This window comes from Scyliorhinus canicula, chromosome 22 (assembly GCF_902713615.1).
Source record: "Scyliorhinus canicula chromosome 22, sScyCan1.1, whole genome shotgun sequence".
NCBI lineage: Eukaryota > Metazoa > Chordata > Chondrichthyes > Carcharhiniformes > Scyliorhinidae > Scyliorhinus > Scyliorhinus canicula.
In genome coordinates, this window is record NC_052167.1 from 26,620,691 (window position 1) to 26,643,748 (window position 23,058).

A 23,058-nucleotide genomic window follows, 5' to 3' on the forward strand; every position below is an offset into this window, starting at 1 on the left:
GGTGAGGGACATGGAGGGGAACCTCCAGGTGGTGGGATTCTCAGGTATCTGCTGCTCTAGTCCTTCTAGATGGTAGTGGTCATGGGTCTGGAAGGTGCTGCCTAAGGAGCCTTGGTAAGTTCCTGCAGTGCATCTTGTAGATGGTACACACGGCTGCTACTGTTCGTCACTGATGGGGGGTTTGATTATTTGTGAAAGGGGTGCTAATCAAGCGGGGCTGCTTTGTCCTGAATGGTGTTGAGCTTCTCGAGTGTTGTTGGAGCTGCACTCACCCAGGCGAGTGGGGAGTATTCCATCACACTCCTGACTTATACCTTGTAGATGGTGGACAGGCTTTGGGGGGGAGTCAGGAGGTGAGTTACTCACCGCAGGATTCCCAGCCTCTGACCTGCTTGTGTAGACGGAGAATTTATATGGCTGGGCCCAGTTCAGTTTCTGGTCAATGGTAACCCCCAGGGTGTTGATTGTGGGGGATTCAGTCATGGTGATGCCATTGAATATCAAGTTTGATTCTCTCTAGTAGGAGATGGTCATTGCCTGGCACTTGTGTGACGCGAATGTTACTTGCCACATGTCAGCCCAAGCCTGGATCATGCTTCATCTCACCTCTGGAGTTCAACTGCTTTGTCCATGTTTGAACCAAGGCTGTAATGAGGGCAGGAGCTGAGTGACATTGGCGGAACCCAAACTGAGGGTCCGCGAGCAGGTTATTGCTGAGTAAGTGCCGCTTGATAGCGCTGCTGATGACTCCTTCCATCACTTTGCTGATGATTGAGAGTGGACTGATAGAGCGATAATTGGCCGGGTTGGATTTGATCTGCTTTTTGTGTGCAGGGCAGACCTGGGCAATTTTCCACCATTTACGGGTAGATGCCAGTGTTGTAGCTGTACTGGAACAGCTTAGCTAGGGGTGACAAGTTCTGGAGCACAAATCTTCAGTACTATTGCCAAATATTGTCAGGGCCCATAGCCTTTGCAGTATCCAGTGCCTTCAGCTATTTTTGATATCATGTGGAGTGAAACATATTGGCTGAAGACTGTGGCATGGTAGCACAGTAGTTAGCACTGCAGTCTCACAGAGCCAGGGACTCGGGTTCAATTCCGACCTTGGCTGACTGTGTGGAGTTCGCACAATCTCCCCGTGTCTGTGTGGGTCTCCTCCAGGTGCTCTGGTTTCCTCCCGCAGTTTTATCTGCAGGTTCGGTAGATTGGCCATGATCAATTGCCCCTTATTGTCCAATGATGTGCAAGTTAGGTGGGGTTACGGGAATAGGGCCGGGGAGTGGGCCAAGCTAGGATGCACTTTGAGAGGGTCAGTGCAGACTCGATGGGCTGAATTGTCTCTGCCTGCACGGTAGGAATTCTAAGCTGGGGACCTCTGGTGGAGACTGAGATGGATCATCCACTCAGCACTTCTGGCTGAAGATTATTTCCAATGTTTCAGCCTTTTCTTTTTGCACAGATGTGCTGGGCTCCTCCATCATTGAAGATAGATTAGAAAGGTTTTTTTTTAATTCATGGGACACGGGTGTCCTGGGACCCCAGAGCATTACTCCACGTCTCTGGATTACTAGTGAGAAAAACACTTTTGCACACAGTGAGGGGTTGGGGTCTGGAATGCGCCACCCGTTAGTGTGGTGGAGGCAGGTTCAATCGAAGCATTTATGAGGCTGTTAGATGTGTAGGGGTATGGGGGAAAAGGCAGGGGAATGGCTCTAAGTCATGATACTGATGTGGAGAGACAGTGCAGACATGATGGACCAAATGGCCTCCATCTGCCCCAGTAACAATTCTGTGATTCATTGATTGTGACGTTGTGGTCAACTCTATATAAATGCAACTTCCCTCCCTCCCTCGCTCCCTCCTTCCTTTTCTTTCCTCCCTTTCTGCTTCTAACATTCACAGTCTGAGCTCAAAGTCTACCTGAGGCAATGACGCAAGGCAGATACAATGGGATTGGCTGCCATTTCCATGCCGTGGCTGATGTTCATTCCCATTGTCGACGGTGAAATGAAATATCCGGCTCTTCGTAGCGTTGATATTGGGGAAGTCAATATTACGTTATGGCATAATGTATCGTGAGGGAGTTAACAGTGAGAGAGATTACAGTTGAGAGAGTTGATAATGAGTGAGTTTATTGCAAAAGCTACTTTGAAAATTTACTGTCGGAAAACCTTTAGTAAATGGCTTTATTTCTGAGGTTTTATGGTGACCAAGTTTGTAGTGCAGCAGTTTTATAATGAGCAATTTTATAAACCTTCTCCCTTCATATAAACTCTCCTAATTGTATTCATTATCAGGTTCTTGTCTGTTGTCGGTCTATCCCTGTGGTCTCGATCACTGACCACACCATCTCTGAGCTTTAATTTCTAAGCCCCTCACCTCTCTACATCATTCCAACCTCACCTCCTTCTATAAGAAGAAAAGACAGATGGTCTTTTACTCTGAAAGTTGCAACTTTTTGTTGCGGTTTCTACAGCTGACACATTCTCCCTCCCTTCAGTTCTGAAGAGGAGCCCAAGGACTCGAAACCTCGGGCGCGATTCTCCGACCCTCCCACGCCGGGTGGGAGAATCGCGGGAGTGCCGGGCGATTCCCGCCACGCCGCCCTGGCACCCGCACGCGATTCTCCCCCCCCCCCCCCCCCCCCCCCTCCCAAACGGCGTTTCTAACGGTCGAGCAGCGATTCTCCGGCCCGGATGGGCCGAGCGGCCTGCCCAATCCAACCGGTTCACGCCGGCGCCAACCACATCTGGTCGCTGCCGGCGTGAACAGCGCGCGAACGCTGCGTGTGCGGCCTGGGGGGAGGGGAGGGAGGATCGAGCACCAGGGGGGTGCTCAGCAGGGGTCTGGCCCGCGATCGGTACCCACCGATCGGCGGGCCGGCGTCTCTAAAAGACGCACTCTTTTTCCTCCGCCGCCCCGCAAGATCACTCCGACATGTCTTGCGGGGCGCCCGCGGGGAGGACGGCAACCGCGCATGCGCGGGTTACGTCATTTAAGCGCCGCCGGCCGCGTCATTTACGCGGGGCCACTTTGGCGCAGCGCCAAGGCCCGGCGCGCGAAATTGACGCGGCGCCGCTCCTAGCCCCCTGGGGGTGGGAGGATAGGGGGCGAGGAGCGTCCACCGCGCCGGAGTGAAACGCTCCGGTTTTCACTCCGGCGTCGGCACTTTGTCTCCCGTTGGGAGAATTTCGCCCCTCAACTCTGTTTCTCTCCCAATAGAGGCCTGCGGAATTTTTCCCGGCATCCTCTCCGTTCGTGTTTCAGATTCCCGCATTATTATTTCACCTCTTTCTATATTTGTTCCTGGGTAAAAAGACACTTGCTCCACGTTGCTTTCCAACTGATCAACTTTCAGCTCCCCATTGTTTGCCAAGCCTCTGCAAGCTATGGAATTGCTGAACCGCAGCTCCAACCTATACCTCCTTCTGCCCCAGTAAACAATTCTGTGATTCTTTGACTGTGACGTTGTGGTCAACCCTATATAAATGCAACTTCCCTCCCTCCCTCGCTCCCTCCTTCCTTTTCTTTCCTCCCTTTCTGCTTCTAACATTCACAGCCTGAGCTCAAAGTCTACCTCGGGCAATGACGCAAGGCAGATACAAAGGGATTGGCTGCCATTTCCATGCCGTGACAGTCTTCAAACTTGGCTAACCTCCAGTATGGCCTCCATCCCCACTTCTCATCAAAAGCGGAGTGGGGGGGGGGGAGCAATTTTAAGCCCATTTGATGCACAAATGGCTTAACCACTCTGGATCTTGTGGTCTGACACCAAGTTCTAGCAGGCCTCACCATTATCTGACAGTAAGAAGTCTCACAACACCAGGTTAAAGTCCAACAGGTTTATTTGAAATCACCGGCGTTCGGAGCGCTGCTCCTTCAGCAGGTGAAGTGAAGGCAGGTTCACAATCGCAGCATATATAGGAGAGACACAATTGCAAGATAATTACAGTTTGGAATGCGAGCCCTTACAGGGAAACGAGCCTTCACAGGAACCGATAGTGTGAGCGGAGTGAGTGATAGTCACAGGTAATCGAGGTGTGAATTGTTTCAAGCCCAGGACAGTTAGTATGGTTCTCAAACCTGGGCAGTTTGGTGGGGGTTACATGTAATGTGACATGAACCCGAGATCCTGGTTGAGGCCGTCCTCCTGAGTGTGGACCTTGGCAACCAGTTTCTGCTTGGCGATTCTGCATTGTCGTGTGTCTTGAAGGTCGCCTTAGAACATAGAACATTACAGCGCAGTACGGGTCCTTCGGCCCTCGATGTTGCGCCGACCCGTGAAACCATCTGAAGCCTATCTTTATAGAATAGAACAGTACAGCACAGAACAGGCCCTTCGGCCCTCGGTGTTGTGCCGAGCAATGATCACCCTACTTAAACCCACGTAACCCGTATACCCGTAACCCAACAATCCCCCCCATTAACCTTACACTACGGGCAATTTAGCATGGCCAATCCACCTAACCCGCACATCTTTGGACTGTGGGAGGAAACCGGAGCACCCGGAGGAAACCCACGCACACACGGGGAGGATGTGCAGACTCCACACAGACAGTGACCCAGCCGGGAATCGAACCTGGGACCCTGGAGCTGTGAAGCATTGATGCTAACCACCATGCTACCGTGAGGCCCCTATCTGACCTACACTATTCCATTTTCATCCATATGTCTATCCAGTGACCATTTAAATGCCCTTAAATTTGGCGAGTCTACTACTGTTGCAGGCAGGGCGTTCCACACCCCTACTACTCTCTGAGTAAAGAAACTGCCTCTGACATCTGTCCTATATCTACCACCCCTCAATTTAAAGCTATGTCCCCTCATGTTGGTCATCACCATCTGAGGAAAAAGACTCTCACTGTCCATCCTATCTCACCCTCTGACTATCTTATATGTCTCTATTAAGTCACCTCACAGCCTTCTCCTCTCTAACGAAAACAACCTCAAGTCCCTGAGCCTTTCCTCGTAAGACCTTCCCTCCATACCAGGCAACATCCTAGTAAATCTCCTCTGAACCCTTTCCAAAGCTTCCACATCCTTCCTATAATGTGGTGACCAGAACTGCACGCAGTACTCCAGGTGCGGCCGCACCAGAGTTTTGTACAGCTGCAGCATGACCTCGTGGCTCCGAAACTCAATCCCCCTACTGATAAAGGCTAGCATACCATATGCCTTCTTACCAACCCTATTAACCTGGGTGGCAACTTTCAGGGATTTATGTATCTGGATGCCGAGATCTCTCTGTTCATCTACACGACCAAGGATCTTGCCATTAGCCCAGTACTCTACATGCCTGTTACTCCTTCCAAAGTGAACCACCTCACACTTTTCTGCATTAAACTCCATCTGCCACCTCTCAGCCCAGCTCTGCAGCTTATCTATGTCCCTCTGTAACCTATAACATCCTTCAGCACTATCCACAACTCCACCGACCTTCGTGTCATCTGAAAATTTACTAACCCATCCTTCTACACCCTCTTCCAGGTCATTTATAAAAATGACAAACAGCAGTGGCCCCAAAACATATCCTTGCGGTACACCACTAGTATCTGAGCTCCAGGATGAACATTTGCCACCAACCACCACCCTCTGTCTTCTTTCAGCTAGCCAATTACTGATCCAAACTGCTAAATCATCTTCAATCCCATACTTCCGTATTTTCTGCAATAGCCTACCGTGGGGAACCTTATCAAACGCCTTACTGAAATCCATATACACCACATCAACCGCTTTACCCTCATCCACCCGAAGAATGTTTAACTGAAGAGTGAAGGCTGAATGTCCTTGACTGCCAAAGTGTTCCCCGACTGGAAGGCAACAGTCTGCCTGCCGATATTCTGACAGGACTACCAATTGTCCAAGGCCATTGTGGATCAGACAAACAAAGTCACCCTGCACATCTTTGTGTTTGCGCGGGTGAGACTGACGCAGACACGGGTAGAATGTGCAAACTCCACACGGACAGTGACCCGGGGCTGGGATCGAACCCAGGCCCTCGGCGCCATGAAGGCAGCATTGCTAACCACTGCGCCGCCGTCCTGCCCAACATTTTTACAGACGCACCATAGGAATCATCCTATCTGCCTCATCACAGCCTGGTGTGGCAACTGCTCGGCCCAAGTCCGTAGGAAACTACAGAGAGTCATGAACGCAGCCCAGTCCATCACTCGAACCTGCCTCCCATCCATTGACTCTGTCTACACCTCCCACTGCCTTGGGAAAGCGGGCAGCATAATCAAAGGTCCCTCCCACCCGGGTTATTCTCTCTTCCAACCTCTTCCATCGGGCAGGAGATACAGAAGTCTGAGAACGCACACAAACAGACTCAAAAACAGCTTCTTCCCCGCTGTTACCAGACTCCTGAATGACCCTCTTATGGACTGAACATCTCTCCACACATCTTCCCCACTGTACTACACTGCGTAAGCTTCACCCGATGTCTGTGCCCATGTGTTTACATTGTGTATTTATCGTATGTCATTTTTTCATTATGGAACGATCTGCCTGGACTGTGCGCAGAACAATACTTTTCACTGTACCTCGGTACACATGACAATAAACCTAAATCAGCATGGTCACATGATCGAACTCTTAAAGTGACCCTATTCCAACTAGAAATAGACATGAATGCACAACACCTCTGCCAACATTTGCATCCTTAAATTCCTTTCCCTTGCCCCTTCCACCCTCATATCTACCGAGTGAGAGTGTTTGTCATCACAAAGTTTACTTTGAAAGAGTTTATGGTGAGAGGGTCAGTGTTCGATAGCGAAAGAGTTTTTTTTTAACGATTTAGTATATTTTGATTGAGTTTGTAATGAGGGTTTATAGGGAGAGAATTAATTGGGAGAGAGTTTATAGTGATTGAATTTGTATTTAGTTTATAGTGTTTGAGATTTTAATGAGTTTACAGTGATTGATTGTTTTGATAATGAGAGTTTACAGTTAGAGAGTTTATGTTGAGCGAGAAGACAGTGAGAGTTTTTCTGAATGAATTTACAGAGAGGTCACGGATAAAGGATTTATAATGAGGGAATTTATAGCTTTAAACTACGACTGTTTATTGTGAGCGAGTTTATAGAGAAGGAGTTTGTAGTTTTTGTAGTTCTGGTGCTATGCGTGTTGTGTTAATACTAATCATAGAATCCCTATAGTGTAGAAGGAGGCCATTCGGCCCATCGAATCTGCACTGACCCTTCGCAAGAACACCCACCCAGATCCGATCCCCGCTCTAGCCCTGAATCCCCACCCAACCTTTGGACACCAAGGGGCAATTTATCATGGCCAATCCACCAAACCTGCACATCTTTGGACTGTGGCAGGAAACCGGAGCACCCGGAGTAAACCCACGCAGACACGGGAAGAAAGTGCAAACTCTACACCGACAGTCACCCGACGTCGGAATTGGACCAGGGTCCCTGGCGCTGTGAGGCAGCAGTGCTAACCACTGTGCCGCCCTGCCGCCCTAATATGGAATCTGGTGCGATGTGAACACCGGGCCTGTGTCAAGCTTATATTGATGAGGATATTTCGAGTGCACTCTGAAAGTGTGCAGAGTGGGTCAGTCATGATGTTAACTGGCGTCTAATGCTGAATTGGCAATGAGTAGGACTACATTCGGTGTGCTTCACCCGATGTCCTTGCATTTACATTGTATATTCATCGTACGTCATTTTTTTTCATGTATGGAAAGATGCGATGGACTGTACGCAGAGCAACACTTTTCACTGAACCTCGGCACATGTGACAATAAATCCCTTGGGAAAGGAAGCCCCACCAGAGCTGTTTAAAAAGACCCTCAACAACCTATAGGTTGGTGACTGATTATGTTACTGAGGGAGAGGGAGCAGCAGATATGACAGCTCACAGGGGGGGAGGAGGAGATGGCTCCTCAGTCCTGATAGGGTCTTCCAGGACCACCTCTCTTGTCTCCCCTAAGCCAGAAGCAGTGTGCCTGTTCCCTTCAGTTCCTGAGGGAGGTGTTCACAGAACCCGAGCAGCAATTGGAACCAGCCCTACAGACACAGACCAGAGTGAGGGAGGCATTGCCAAAGTGACTATAACACAAAACATCTTTGGACAGGTTCCTTCCTGGCTGATATAAATGACATTTAAAAAATAAATAATTCCAGGAATGTCAGCTTCGTTGGGTACACGACCAGTTATTCCCATCCCTCATTCCTCGAGAAGGTGATGGTGAGCCGCCTTCTTGAGCTGTTGCGATCCCTGAGGTGTAGGTGCACCCACAGTGCTGTTCGGTAGGGAATTCCAGGATTGTGATTGGGTGATCTGAAGGAACAGCGATATAGTTCCAAGTCAGGGTGTTGGGTGACTCAAAGGGGAACTGGGAGGAGTTAACGTTCCCAAGTGTCTGCTACTCTTGCTATTCCAGGTTGTGGAGGTTGCATATTTGGGAGGTGCAGTTGAAGGCACCTTGGTGAGTTGATGCAGTGCATCTTGAAGATGGCACATTCTGCTGCCGCTGGTGGCACTGGTGGGGGAAGGGGGAATGTTTAAGGCGGTGGATGGGCTGCTGATCAAGTGGGCTGCTTTCCCTTTGAGCGTTGTTGGAATTGCACTCATCCAGGCAAGTGGAGAGTATTCCATCACAATCACTGCGTTGGCACAGTGGTTAGCACTGCTGCCTCACAGCTCCAGGGTCCCAGGTTCGATTCCCGGCTTGGGTCACTGTCTGTGTGGAGCCTGCACCTTGTCTGCGTGGGTTTCCTCCGGGCGCTCCAGTTTCCTCCCACGGTCCAAAGATGTGCAGGTTAGGTAGATCGGCCATGCTAAATTGCCCCTTAGTGTCCAAAGATGTATGTTAGGCGAGGTTATGGGGTTGCATGGATAGGGTGGGGGAGTGGAGCGAGGTAAGGTGCTGTTTGGGTGGGTCAGTGCAGACTCGATGGGCCGAACGGCCTCCTTTTGCACCGTATGGATTCTATGGACCTGTGCCTTGTAGATGGTGGACAGGCTTTGGGGAATGACGAGGTGAGTTACTCGCCGCATGATTCTTAGCCTCTGGCCTGCTCCTGTAGCCACAGTGTTTATATGGCTGGGTCCAGTTCAGTTTCTGGACATGTTGTCGAGGACGATGGATACAGACTTGGTAATGTTGTTAATGTCAAGAGGAGATTGCTAGATTCTCCCTTGTTGGGCATGACCGTTACCTACCCCTTCTGTAATTATCAGCGAACATCGTCCAGTTTGCCATCCATTGGGGTGGGAGAGGGCCTATATGCCAGATGAATGCCCACACGGCCTTGCCAGGATGGGGTGCCCACATGGTGACAGGTACCGTTGACTGCACATTCGTCGTTTTTTTTGCGCATGTATCTCATTGGAAAGATGCGCCGCAACCACAAAGGGAGCCAAACACTGCAGTTGGTGATCTGCTACCCTGGCAGCAGTCATGTGACATTAATTCTACATCGGACCGCGTTTACGTCAACTGTTCAGTTGCCAGCTAAATCCAGAGAATGTCTGCTGGCCGACCAGGCCTGGCCGTTCTACACCCGGCTCTTGATTTGCCTCCCAAACCCGCCTCCGTGTGCCGCTTAACGAGAGCCGCGGTGCGACGTGAGGCTCCATTGGGCAAACGGTTGGGGGGGGGGGGGTGCGGAGCAATGGTTCTGCTGCCTGGCGCCCTCTGGAGGAGCCTGCCGGCACTCAGCAGAGTGGGTGCCTTCATTCATGATCACGCTGAATGCCAGCACGGAGTCACTAACCACCTCAGGGAAAGGAGGGAAGGGGCGCTCTAATTGCTGTCCTCACAGGAACGTGGGTCACTTGCTCAGGTGTGTGCAGCCACTCAACAGCATGGGCTGCTTCCCACTTATTATAACCAGTAGGCCGCACTCAGGTCGGAAAGGTAGTGGTGAGCTGTCTCCGTGGACCCCTGCACAGTGCTGTTAGGGAGGCAGTTCCAAGATTTTGACCCAGCGACAGCGAAGGAAAGGCCGATATATTTCCAAGTCAGGGTGATGAATGGGTGCTGGTTGAATGCACAACGCAATCTCCCACCCATTCTCAGGGGATTCTGCCCCAAAAAAGCTTGTAGTGAGAGTTTACATCCAGTGGATTTACAGTGAGTTTATTGTGAAAATAGTGTTCTTGATTTTCCAGAGAGACTTGAGTCCCAGGTTTACAGCACAGACACAGGCCCTTTGACCCATTGCGACTGTCCCGGTACGGGAATTCATCCCGCGCTGTTGGCGTCAATGCGCATCACGAACCAGCCAACTGAGCTAACCGACCCCACTTCCTATCTACACTATCTTTGTCCCTCATCAGTTTAGAGTTGGAGAGTTTGTTGAAAGCGTTCAAGTTAGAATAGAATATGTACTAGCAGTTTATTGACATATATTCTGCTGGGATTCTCCGGTAGCAGGACCCTCCACTTCGCCGGCAGCGCACTCACGCCCGTGGGTTTCCCGACGGCGTGGGGTGGCCACAATGGGAAACCCCATTAGCCGGCTGTGAGAACGGAGGATCCCGTTGCTGGTAAACGGGGCTGGCGAGACAGAGAATCCCGTCCATTGTCTCTCCCTCTCCCACTTTGCCAAAGTCATTCACTTCTTGCCCGTGCAAAGTTTCATTTGTGTCGTGAAGCTTTGGGTGCTTGACCCCGTAGCCGGGTTTGGTGAGTGGTGTGACACTGTTTTCCGTGCATTCTTGCACAGAAGGCAGAGTCTTCCCTTTCCTGAATAGCAATCCCCACGATCAATATCGAAGGCTAAATTCCTCCTCCTCCTTACTCTAGTCAGGCTTGGCTCACCATCACACCAAAGTCCAACGTCAGAGAAGGATTCTCGAGCCTGAGACACAAGGTGACACACAAAGTTCAGTCCAAAGATGTGCAGATTAGGTGGATTGGCCATGCTATATTGCACGTTAGTGTCCAAACATGTGCTGGTTCGGTGGGGTTACGGGGGATAGGGCCCTCGGTAGCATGCTCTTAATAATAATAATCTTTATTCGTGTTACAAGTAGGCTCACATTAACACTGCAGTGAAGTTACTGTGGAAATCCCCTCGTCGCCACATTTCAGCGCCTGTTTGGGAACACGGAGGGAGAATTCATAATGTCCAATTCACCCAACAATCTCACCTCTTTCGGGACTTGTGGGAGGGAACCGGAGCACACGGAGAAACCCACACAGACACGGGGAGAACGTGCAGGAGGAGGCCATTCAGCCCATCGATTGTACCCCGACCCTCCGAAGTGGACAGCACGGTAGCATAGTGGTTAGCACAAATGATTCACAGCTCCAGGGTCCCAGGTTCGATTCCCGGCTTGGGTCACTGTCTGTGTGGAGCCTGCACGTCCTCCCCGTGTGTGCGTGGGTTTCCTCCGGGTGCTCCGGTTTCCTCCCACAGTCCAAAGATGTGCAGGTTAGATGGATTGGCCATGATAAATTGCCCCTTGAGTGTCCAGAAAGGTTGGGTGGGGTTACAGGGATAGGATGGAGATGTGGGCTTAGGTAGGGTGCTCTTTCCAAGGGCCGGTGCAGACTCGATGGGCCAAATGGCCTCCTTCTGCGCTGTACATTCTATGAAAACTCCACACAGACAGTGTGACCCAAGCCGGGAATCGAACCTGGGACCCTGGCGCTGTGCAGCAACAATGCTACCGTGCCGCCCACGTTGGAGGGTCGGGGTACAAGCGATGGGCCGAACAGCGTCCTCCTGCACTGTAGTGACGGGGATTGGATGATAGTTTGTGAAAGAGAGAGGATTTAGTGGCGGAAGCTTGTAATCATGGCTGGGGTATGGGGGGGGGGGGGGGGGGGGGGGGGGGGCTGGAAAGCATAGTTCTGTTGTTGACCTTTGACATGACGAAGGAATGCCCCCCCTCCCTCACCCCCCCACCCCCTCAGACATCCTCTCCTCAATGATAATCCCTGCATATCAGACATCGGGCCTCGAGTGAATGAGCCGAATCCAACAGAGGGAAGTGAAATCGCGGCTCGCCAGCGAATCCGTCAGGCACGTTACTTGCCGAGCAGGTTTTGAAGTCGGCGTCGTGGCAACGCACACTGCCCCTTTGAAGTGAAGGCCCGACACAGAAACTGTTTATTTCAATGGAAAAGAAATTACCGCGGAGTGTCACTATGAATCTCCAGCATCATAAATGAGGGTTGTGGCCGTATACAACTTTTCTTTATAGCTGCTGCCTTATTACAATGGATAACCTTTATTTACTTTCATTAGACTATTAAACAACAAGAGTCTATTAATTTTTCGTCCGAAACTCCATCCGAGCCCATAAAGCAAACCAGTTGCTTAATTGAGTTCATTTTAATTTCCCTCCAATCGCACTGAATTACTCCAGTGATAAATCAGGGGGACAGGACTCACCCCAGTACAAAGCCTAATTTGCAGCTAATTAGAAAACTGATTCCCACTGAAAGATCAATACCGCAACGAATTGGAAATGACTTGTAATCTCGGCTGTGGAGACTGAAAGAGCGAGGGGGGGGTGGAGAAAGAGAGCATGCGGAGGAAAAGAAAGGCAGAACGCCACACGTCCTGTGTGTGTGTGTGTGTGTGTGTTCATAGTTCATAGAATTTACAGTGCAGAAGGAGGCCATTTGGCCCATCGAGTCTGCACCGGCTCTTAGCAAAGAGCACCCCACCCCTCCACCCGACACCCGTAGCCCCACCTCACCTTTTTGGACACTAAGGGCAGTTTATGAAATGAAAATGAAACGAAAATCGCTTATTGTCACGAGTAGGCTTCAATGAAGTTACTGTGAAAAGCCCCTAGTCGCCACATTCCGGCGCCTGTTCGGGGAGGCCGGTACGGGACCATCACCGACCCACCTAACCTGCACGCCTTTGGACTGCGGCAGGAAACTGGAGCACCCGGAGGAAACCTACGCAGACACGGGGAGGAAAACGTGCAGACTCCGCACAGACAGTGACCCGAGGCCGGGAATCGAACCTGCGATCCTGGAGCTGTGAAGCAACTGTGCTAACCACTGGGCTACCCTGGGTGGGTGGGGTGGGGGTGTGGGGTGGGGGGTGGGGGGGGTAGGATGGGGGGTTGAAGGGGAGAAAAATAAATCGGTTTTAATCGAATGGAATATTAATCAGGACACTTGTCTTGCTTGGCCCTTCTGTTGTTGTTTGTCAAGGGAGCTTTGAGACGTGGCTGGCGGTCTGTCTGGAAGGCTGCCTGATGTAGTCGGACGTGTTTTTGTTTAAGGCATTCACCACCTCGCACTCCGGTACCCTCCCGTTTCTCTTTTCAAAGCCAGCTCTGCATTGGGGAATTGCTATTGTGCATCTGAATGCTATTAAAAACAGGGACTTCCCTAGCAGCTGGACGACAGTCGTACGAGAGAATCAGGGGTTAGCTGCCGTCGAATGAGGCTAGGCAAGGTCAGCTAGAGGCTGCAGAAACATGGGCACTTGAGTCACTCCACTCGATGGCCATTACCGAAAGTGCCTCGAAACCACAGATATCGTTTATCTATCCTCCCGTCATCTCTTCCTTACGTCCGCGCTTCAATCCCCTTTTGTTCTCCCACCACTTTTGTTGTTCTCCCTTTGTTCCTTGCTCTCGTCCTTTCCGACTTCCTTTCTCCTGGAATCGTAGAATTTACAGCGCAGAAGGAGGCCGTTCGGCCCATCCAGCCCGCACCGGCCCTTGGAGAGAGAGACAGCACCCTACTTGAGCCCACGCTTCCACCCGATCCCCGTAGCCCCACCTAAACATTTTGGACACCGAGGGACAATTTAGCACGGCCAACCCACCTAACCTGCACATCTTGTGGACTGCGGGAGGAAACCGGAGCGCCCGGAGGAAGCCCACGCAGATACTGGGTGAACTCCACACAGTCACCCGAGGCTGGAATTGAACCCGGGACCCTAGTGCCGCAGCGCCGCCCTCTTCCCTTGCTCCATCCATCTCTGACGGTTAAGTGTTATTCAATATTGCTTGAAGTTTTCTTCTGATTAGTTCCATGATTTCTGTACCTTGAACCAAGATTGGTGTGACAGATTTGTGTCAGATTGGAATCATGTTGGCCCTGGAATTCCAGGACATACCAGACCAGGGAGGTTGGAGAGGAAGGTTGCCGCAGATCCTGTCTCGGCATGTTTCCTCCACACTTAGAACAGACCTTCAAATTCCAGCCAGGAGTGGATCTTCTCCACATCAAGTCATGGAGTCGTACAGCACGGAAAAGGCCCTTTGGCCCATCGAGTCTGCATCGACAATAACCATCCCTATTCTCTCGCTAATCCCACTTACCAGCACTTGTCCCATATCCTTGATGGTGTGTTGAGGGCTCATCCAAGGGCTTTCTAAAGGTGATGAGGTTTCCGGCCTCCACTACCTTCCCGGGGCCGGGCATTCCCGATTCTCACCACCCTCTGAGTGAAATCATTGTTCTCAAATCCCCTCAGAATCTCCATCCCCTCAAACTAAATCTATGACCCCCTACTGGTTGACCCCCTCAACCAAGAAGACATTTACCCTGTCCAAATGCCTCACAATTGTATACGCCACAATCATATCCCTCCCCCTCGGCCTTCTCAGTTCCAAAGCAAACAATCTCTCCCCATGGATCAGATGGGGATCCATCCCAGGTAACATCCTGGTGAATCCCCTCTGCACCCTCTCCAGTGCAATCACATCCTTCTGATAGTGAGGTGACCAGAATTACACCCAGTGCTCCAGCTGCGGCCTCACCAATGTTCTGTACAACCCCAACATAACCTCCTTCTATTCTATTCTCTTCCACAACTGATAAAGGCAAGTATCTCATATGCCTTCTCAATGACCATAATCTTTATTGTCACAAGCTTTTATAAGCTTTTTTTTTATTGTCACAAGTATGAAGTTACTGTGAAAAGCCCCGAGTCGCCACATTCTGGCGCCTGTTCGGGTAAGCTGGGGTGGGAATTGAACCCACGCCGTGGGCCTTCTTCTGCATCACAGACCAGGGGCGGGATTCTTCGGGAAACTCTGGCGCGAAGGAGTGGCGTGAACCACTCCGGCGTCGGGCCGCCCCAAAGGTACGGAATCCTCCGCACCTTCAGGGGCTAGGCCGGCGCCAGAGTGGTTTGCACCACGCCAGCCGGCGCGGTAAGGGCTTGGTGCCACGCCAAGCGACGCCGAAGGGCCTCCGCCGACTGGCGCATGTGCGGGAGCACCAGCACGTGCTGCCGTCATTCCAGCGCATGCGCAGGGGGGGGTTCATCTCCGCGTCGGCCATCGCAGACTAGCCGGCGCAGAGGAATAGAGTACCCCCACGGCACAGGCCCGCTCGCGGATCGGTGGGCTCCGATCGCGGGCCAGGCCACCATGGGGGCACCCCCCTGGGGCCAGATCCCCCCACCCCCCCCCCCTTGGACCCTGCAGGCAGCCCGCGGAGCCAGGTCCCGCCGGTAAGTACCTGTCGTAATATACGCCGGCGGGCCGGCCAAAAACGGGCAGCCACTCAGCCCATCGCGGGTCGGAGAATTGCCGGGGGGGGGCGCTACCAGTGGCCGTCAACCGGCGCTGCGTGATTCCCGCCCCCCGCCAAATCCCCGGCGCCGGAGAATTCGGCAGCCGGCGGGGGCGGGGGCGGGGTTCCAGGTTCGATTCCCGGCTGGGTCACTGTCTGTGTGGAGTCTGCACGTCCTCCCCCTGTGTGCGTGGGTTTCCTCCGGGTGCTCCGGTTTCCTCCCACAGTCCAAAGATGTGCGGGTTAGGTGGATTGGCCATGATAAATTGCCCGTAGTGTCCTAAAAAAGTAAGGTTAAGGGGGTGGTTGTTGGGTTACGGGTATAGGGTGGATACGTGGGTTTGAGTAGGGTGATCATGGCTCGGCACAACATTGAGGGCCGAAGGGCCTGTTCTGTGCTGTACTGTTCTATGTTCTATGTTCTAATAAGGGAGCTGGCACTGACCCTTGTGGTAGGCCGCTGCACACCGGCCTCCAGTTACTCAAACAGCCTCTGCCACCCTCTGTGTCCCATTACTAAGCTACCAGGGCTACGTCACTCCTCAGTTTCCAAAAGACATCTTGGGACAAATTCCTGGGAGTCCCTTCCTGAGAGCACAGTGAATATTCCATGGGCTGCGGTGGTGCAGGAAGGCAGCTCACCACCACTTTCTCGAGGGAATTCGGGATGGGTAATAAATGTTGGCCTAGCCAGCGACGCCCGCAACCCGTGATCAGGTATTTAAAACAATTTGAAAGGCCTCAGCAGACCGCATGCTAGCTGGGGCCTGGCTGTTTGAAACTTTGCAAAGATCAATACTGCAATACGATAAACACTCCAGGAAGTACAGCAGCATAGTGGTTAGCATCGTTGCTTCCCAGCTCCAGAGTCCCAGGTTCGATTCCCGGCTTGGGTCACCGTCTGTGCAGAATCTGCACGTTCTCCCCGTGTGTGCGTGGGTTTCCTCCGGGTGCTCCGGTTTCCTCCCACAGCCCAAAGATGTGCAGGGTTAGGTGGATTGGTCATGCTAACCTTAGGTTAGGTGGGGTTACTGGGATAGGGTGGAGGCGTGGGCTTAAGTAGGGTGCTCTTTCCAAGAGCCGTTGCAGACTCGATGTGCTGAATGGCCTCCTTCTGCACCGTAAGTTTTATGAAGTGGCGGATTCACTTTTCAAGTTGGAGTGATCCGCGTGTGAAGTGAAGAACGAAAAATTTAATTTCTTTTTAGAATATAATTTACAGTGCAGAAGGAGGCCATTCAGCCCATCGAGTCTGCACCGGCTCTTGGAAAGAGCACCTGACCCAAGGTCAACACCTCCACCCTATCCCCATAACCCAGTAACCCCACCCAACACTAAGGGCAATTTTGGACACTAAGGTCAATTTAGCATGGCCAATCCACCTAACCTGCACATCTTTGGACTGTGGGAGGAAACCGGAGCACCCGGAGGAAACCCATGCACACACGGGGAGGATGTGCAGATGCCGCACAGACAGTGACCCAAGCCGGGAATCGAACCTGGGACCCTGGAGCTGTGAAGCGACCGTGCTAACCACAATGCTACCGTGCTGCCACGGAGGGCTCAAACGCTCCTCATAGTGATGATTTTACTCCGTTCCTATTGAGGATTTTGAGACTACACATTTAGAATGCTGTTGGACAAAGGAGGCTATTATTCAATTAGTCTGACCTGCAGTTGAACCTGAGCTCCAGAGGTGAAGGCCCACCACTCCACGTTCCTGCTGTGCTGCACAGCGATGCGCTTGAACTGAACACCTAACAGTTCCAATGACCTGTGAAGTTGCACATGCAACTTTCTCTCTCTTTGAGATCCCGTCTTAGATCAGAACGTTGATGTTGCTGGCCTTCGTCGTTGGCGGGAGAAGATGGCTGCCTCTTTGATGCGCTATCGAGACTCGACCCCCCCCCAACAGCCCCAACCTCTCGCTGCAGTTCAAGTCCCCGCTTGATTTGAGCCCAAAACCCAGGCTGATACTTCGGTTCAGTGGCGAGGGAGTGCGGCACTGTCAGAGATGCAGGCCGCCATTCTCTGACTGTTCACGGTGGCGGGATTCTTTGATCCCGCTGAGCGCCAAATACTCCCTTCTTGCTGGCAGCGGTGTCGGAGCGAACGAGATTGGAGAATCCCAGACAAATTCTTTTGGACGAAATAGGTGGAGATTTAAAAAAAACTCACTACTTTGAAGACAAGCAAATAAATATCTCAATTCTAGTTTCCATTACAAGCCTGTCATTTTCTATATCGCACTCTTTGGTCTCTGTTACTCTCTGTATCTCCTTTCTCGAGTCATTTGTTTTGTTATTTACAGCACAGAAGGAGGCCATTTGGCCCTTCGTGTCCACACCGACTCCCAAAAGAGCGACCCAGCTAGTCCCATTCTCCAGCCCCATCTCAGTCGCCCTCTAAAATACTGGACGGGTTTCTCTGCCCCGCCGCGCCACGTTTCTGCCCCGACCGGCTGACAGGATTCTCCGTTACGCCAGCCAGTCAATGGGGTTTCCCATTGTGGGGCAGCTCCGCGCCTTCGGGAAACCTTCGGGCGCCGGCATAACGGAGAATCACGACGGCGGTTCCATAGAATCCCTACAGTGCAGAAGGAGGCCATTCGGCCCACCCTCTGAAAGAGAACATAGAACATAGAACAGTACAGCACAGAACAGGCCCTTCGGCCCTCAATGTTGTGCCGAGCCATGATCACCCTACTCAAACCCACGTATCCACCCTATACCCGTAACCCAACAACCCCCCCCCTTAACCTTACTTTTATTAGGACACTACGGGCAATTTAGCATGGCCAATCCACCTAACCCGCACATCTTTGGACTGTGGGAGGAAACCGGAGCACCCGGAGGAAACCCACGCACACAGGGGGAGGACGTGCAGACTCCACACAGACAGTGACCCAGCCGGGAATCGAACCTGGGACCACGGAGCTGTGAAGCATTGATGCTAACCACCATGCTACCCTGCTGCCCCGAAGAGCACCTGACCTAGACTCACTCCTATCCCCGTAACCCCACTTCACCGTTGGACATTAAGGGGTAATTTTATCATGGCCAATCCACCTAACCTGTCCACCTTTGGACTGTGGGAGGAAACCGAAGCACCTGGAGGAAACCCACGCAACACGGGCAGCACGGTAGCAGGGGTGGCATGGTAGCATAATGCTTGGCACAATTGCTTCGCAGCTCCAGGGTCCCAGGTTCGATTCCCGGCTTGGGTCACTGTCTGTGCTGAGTCTGCACGTTCTCCCCATGTGTGTGTGGGTTTCCTCCGGGTGATCCGGTTTCCGCCCACAGTCCAAAGATGTGCAGGTTGGGTGGATTGGCCATGATAAACTGCCCTTAGTGTCCAAAATTGCCCTGTGTTGGATGGGGTTAATGGGTTATGGGGATAGGATGGAGGTGTTGACCTCTGGTAGGGTGCTCTTTCCAAGAGCCGGTGCAGACTCGATGGGCCGAGTGGCCTCCTTCTGCACTAAATTCTATGAAAATTGCTCTTAGAGTTGGGTGGGGTTACTGGGTTGTGGGGATGGGGTGGGGGTGTGGGCTTGGGTACGGTGCTCTTAAAAAAAAAAATCCGGAGCAGACTTCAATGGGCCGAATGTCCTCCTTCTGTACTGTAAATTCCATGATTCTATGAATGTGCAGACTCAACACCGTCTCTGCTGTTTGCGTCTCGCTCTCCGATCCACAATTATGTCGCGCTGACGGATTGTGAAAGAACGTTCACTCTCCGTCAGCCTGCTCCAAAATAATGAGGCGGGGGGGGGGGGGGGGGTGAATTGTGAAATCGCTTGCCAGGAATCCCGGAGCAAACTCCTGCCAGTTTGTCACGTCTCCCTATTTTTGTGTTTCTCCCAGGCTAATGAGTATTCCCTGTCGGCCCTGGCCTCTGGATTGGAAGACGTCAAGAGCAGCCTGACAGCCTCCGCCACTCCTGACCTTGGCACCAACGTTTCAGGACCCCAGAGCTACCCTGTTGTGACAGGTAACGTGTCTCCCAGCGTAATAATAATAAAATGGCAACAAGCATTGAATGTTATGCAAAGAAAGCATTTGGGAGTCAGGTAAGCGGGAACAGCTAAAGGGGCCTTGTCGTTTTTGGTTGCAAAAATTCCATTCTTAGTGTGCTGGAGGGATGTTTGGGTCACAGATTTGGTGATCCATTTCAACACGATCTGCGTTTGCAAAGCTAAAGCATGTGCCGAATCGTAGAATCACCGCAGTGCAGAAGGAGGCCATTTGGCCCTTTGAGTCTGCACCCTACCTAGGCCCCCCCCCCCCTTTGAGTCTGCACCCTACCTAGGCCCCCCCCCCCCCCCCCCCCCGGCCCCATCCCTGTAACCCCACCTAATCCTTTGGATACTAAATGCCAATTGTCTGGCCCATCCACCTAACCGACAAATTTTTGGACAGTGGGAGGAAACCGGAGCACCCGGAGGAAACCCACGCATACACGGGGAGGATGTGCAAACTCCACACAGACGGTCTCCCAAGGGTCGGATTCGAACCCTGGTCCCTGGCGCTGTGAAGCAGCAGAACGAACCCACTGGGCCACTGTGTCGCCCTTCAACGCTTCAGGCTCCACTACACCCGGACTGACAACACACACAGCAAAGCGGCCGGTACAGCGGTACTCTGGGAACAGCAAGTCCGCCAAAGAGAATTTCTTGGTTTCCTCGTGGGAGAATCATCTGTCTGCTTTTGAAGTGGGATCTCCCCCGGGGCCTTTACACAAAAAAGCATGAGGTTAATAGTGCACCTCTCAATTTGTGACGAAATCCCTGGGCGACGGTATCAGAGGAAACGCATGAATGCATTTTTATTTTAAGGTGAGATTCAAATGAAGTCACAACAAGATATGCGTGGACTATCCTTCGGTGGTGGGGTGGATGAAATGATAGATGGATAAGAGGGGAGATGGATGGATATGTGGATAGACGGGTCGGTGACTTGACTTCTAATGGATGTCGTTGGCTCGAAAGGTCAATGCTTGGGCGGTTTGAGTGGGTGGGTGGAAGGCGAATGGAGGGATGGATGAAAAGTTAGATAGGTGATTAGGTGGTGAATGAATCAGCTGAGTAGGTGAACGTGAGAAAGGATGGCTGAATCGTGGTATTCTGTGAGAGTGGACAATGGAAATGGTGATGGTTTTTAACATTTATTTATTTATTCACAATGTGCGGGCATCACGGCAATGCCAGAACTTACCAACCTTCCATAATTGCCCTTCAGAAGGTGGTGGTGAGCTGCCTTCTTGAACCATTGCAGTCCCTGAGGTGTAGGTGCACCCACTGTGCTGTTAGGGAGGGAGTTCCAGGATTTGACACAGCGGCAGTGAAGGAACGGAGATAGCTCCAAGTCAGGGTGGTGAGCGACTTGGAGTGGATCTTCCAGGCAGTGGTCTTTCCATGTGTCTGCTGCCTTTGTGGTAGAAGTTGTGGGTTTGGAAGAAGTTTGGACAGTGCTTTAGGAGTTGATGGAGTGCATCTTGTAGATGTTACACTCGGCTGCCACTGTGCGTCAATGTTGGAGGGGGTGAATGTTTGGCACGGGGTGCCAATCATGTGGACAGTTCTGTTCTGGATGGTGTCGAGCTTCTTGGGTGTTGTTGGAGCTGCGCTCATCCAGGCAAGTGGAGAGTATTCCAGCACACTCCTGATTTGTGCCTTGTAGATGATGGACGGGCTTTGGGGGGGTCAGGAGGTGAGTTACTCGCTGCAGAAATCTCAACCTCTGGCCTGCTCATGTAGCCACAGTATTTATATGGCTAGTCTAGTTCAATTTGTTGTCGATGGTAACTCCCAGGATGTTGATAGTGGTGGATTCAGAGACAATAATGCCATTGAATGCCAAAGGGCGATGACCAGATTCTCTCTTGTTGGAGATGGTCATTGCCTGACACTTGCGTGGCACGATTGTTACTTGCCACTTGTCCAAGCCTGGATGTGGTCCAGGACTTGCTGCATTTGGACATGGACTGCTTCAGTGTTGGAGGAGTCGTGAATGGTGCTGAACATTGTGCACACATCAGCGAACATCCTCCTGACCTTATGATGGAGGAAAGGCCATTGATGAAATGGCTGAGGATGGTTGAGCCTTGGACACTACCCTGAGGAACTCCAGTAGTGATGTCCTGGAGCTGAGGTGATTGACCTCCAACCACCACAACCATCTTCCTTTGTGCCAAGTGTGACTTGAACAGTGCTGAGGTTGTACCTTGAGTCCCATTGACTCCAGTTTTGCTGGGGTTACTTGATGCCACTCAGTCAAAAGCTGCCTTGATGTCAAGGACAAAAGAGCTGAACTCAAGAGGTGAGAGTGACTGTCCTTGACATCAACCTGTGGACTCTATGAGGCAACTTAGCATGGCCAATCCATCTAGCCTGCACACCTTTGGACTGTGGGGGTAAACTGGAGCACCCGGAGAAAACCCAGAGGAAACAGAGGCACAGGAAGAAAGTGCAGATTCGACACAGTCACCCAAGGCCTGAATTGAACCCGGGTCCCTGACCCTGCGAGGCCGCAGTGCTAACCACTGTGCCACCTTGCCGCCCACTTCATTGTGCTCGGTTGGGTGAATAGATGGATATTTTACAGAATTTACAGTGCCAGAAGGAGGCCATTCGGCCCATCAAGTCTGCACCAGCCCTAACAAAGAGCACCCCACTCAAGCCCACGTATCTACCCTATCCCCGTAACCCAGTAACCCCACTTAACCTTTTTGGATACTAAGGGCAATTTATCACGGCCAATCCACCTAACCTGCACATCTTTGGACTCTGGGAGGAAACCGGAGCACCCGGAGGAAACCCACGCAGACACGGGGAGAACGTGCAGACTCCGCACAGACAGTGACCCAAGCCGGGAATCGAACCTGGGACCCTGGAGCTGTAAAGCAACTGTGCTAACCACTATACTACCGTGCTGATGGGTGATAAATGAAAGGGTGGATGGAGAGCTGGATAGGTTGATGGATGGAAACATTAGTTGATTGGATGGATTGTGGTGGGATATAAGGTTGAGTGGATGGGTGAATGGGAAGATTGCGTTGACAAATAGCTGGATGGTAAAATATAATAATGAGCCGGGAAGATAATGGGGCAAGCGCATGCCCTCGCCATGTTCTGCGCCCGCCACCCAGCCTCTAGCTGGTAAAATGTCACCCAGTGTGTTGTCCCTTGCCTCTGAGTCAGTAGGTTATGGGTTTGAGTCACAACCCAGGGACAGAACACACAATTCAGTTGACCCTCCAGTACAGTGCTGAGGGAGTGCTGCACAGCTAGAGGTGCAGTTCTCAGGTGAGACGCTCAACGGAGGCCCTGTGTGCTCTCCGAGGTGCGCCCTTTGAGGTGACACCACTTTGAAAAGGCGCTGGGGGATTTTCCCCGACATCCTGGCCAACAACAACACTTGGTGTTTCCATAACACCTTCAATGCGCTAAAAAGTCCCAAAATGCGCCGCAAAGCATTAGGAAACAGAATTTGACATTGAACCACGACAGGAGGTATGGGGACAGCTGATCGAAAGTTTCTTCACAGGTGTAGGTTCGAAGGAAATCCTGAAAGAAGGAGAGGTTGAGAGGT

General features: G+C 51.8%; 1 protein-coding gene across 1 annotated transcript in view; it reads left to right on the top strand.

The window, feature by feature from the left end:
- LOC119956166 (paired box protein Pax-2-like) overlaps positions 1–23,058 on the top strand; it is a 249,275-nt gene that overhangs the window by 184,101 nt on the left and 42,116 nt on the right. The window contains 1 exon segment of the mRNA XM_038783090.1: positions 19,333–19,459. Coding sequence (XP_038639018.1) covers positions 19,333–19,459 — 127 coding nt within the window.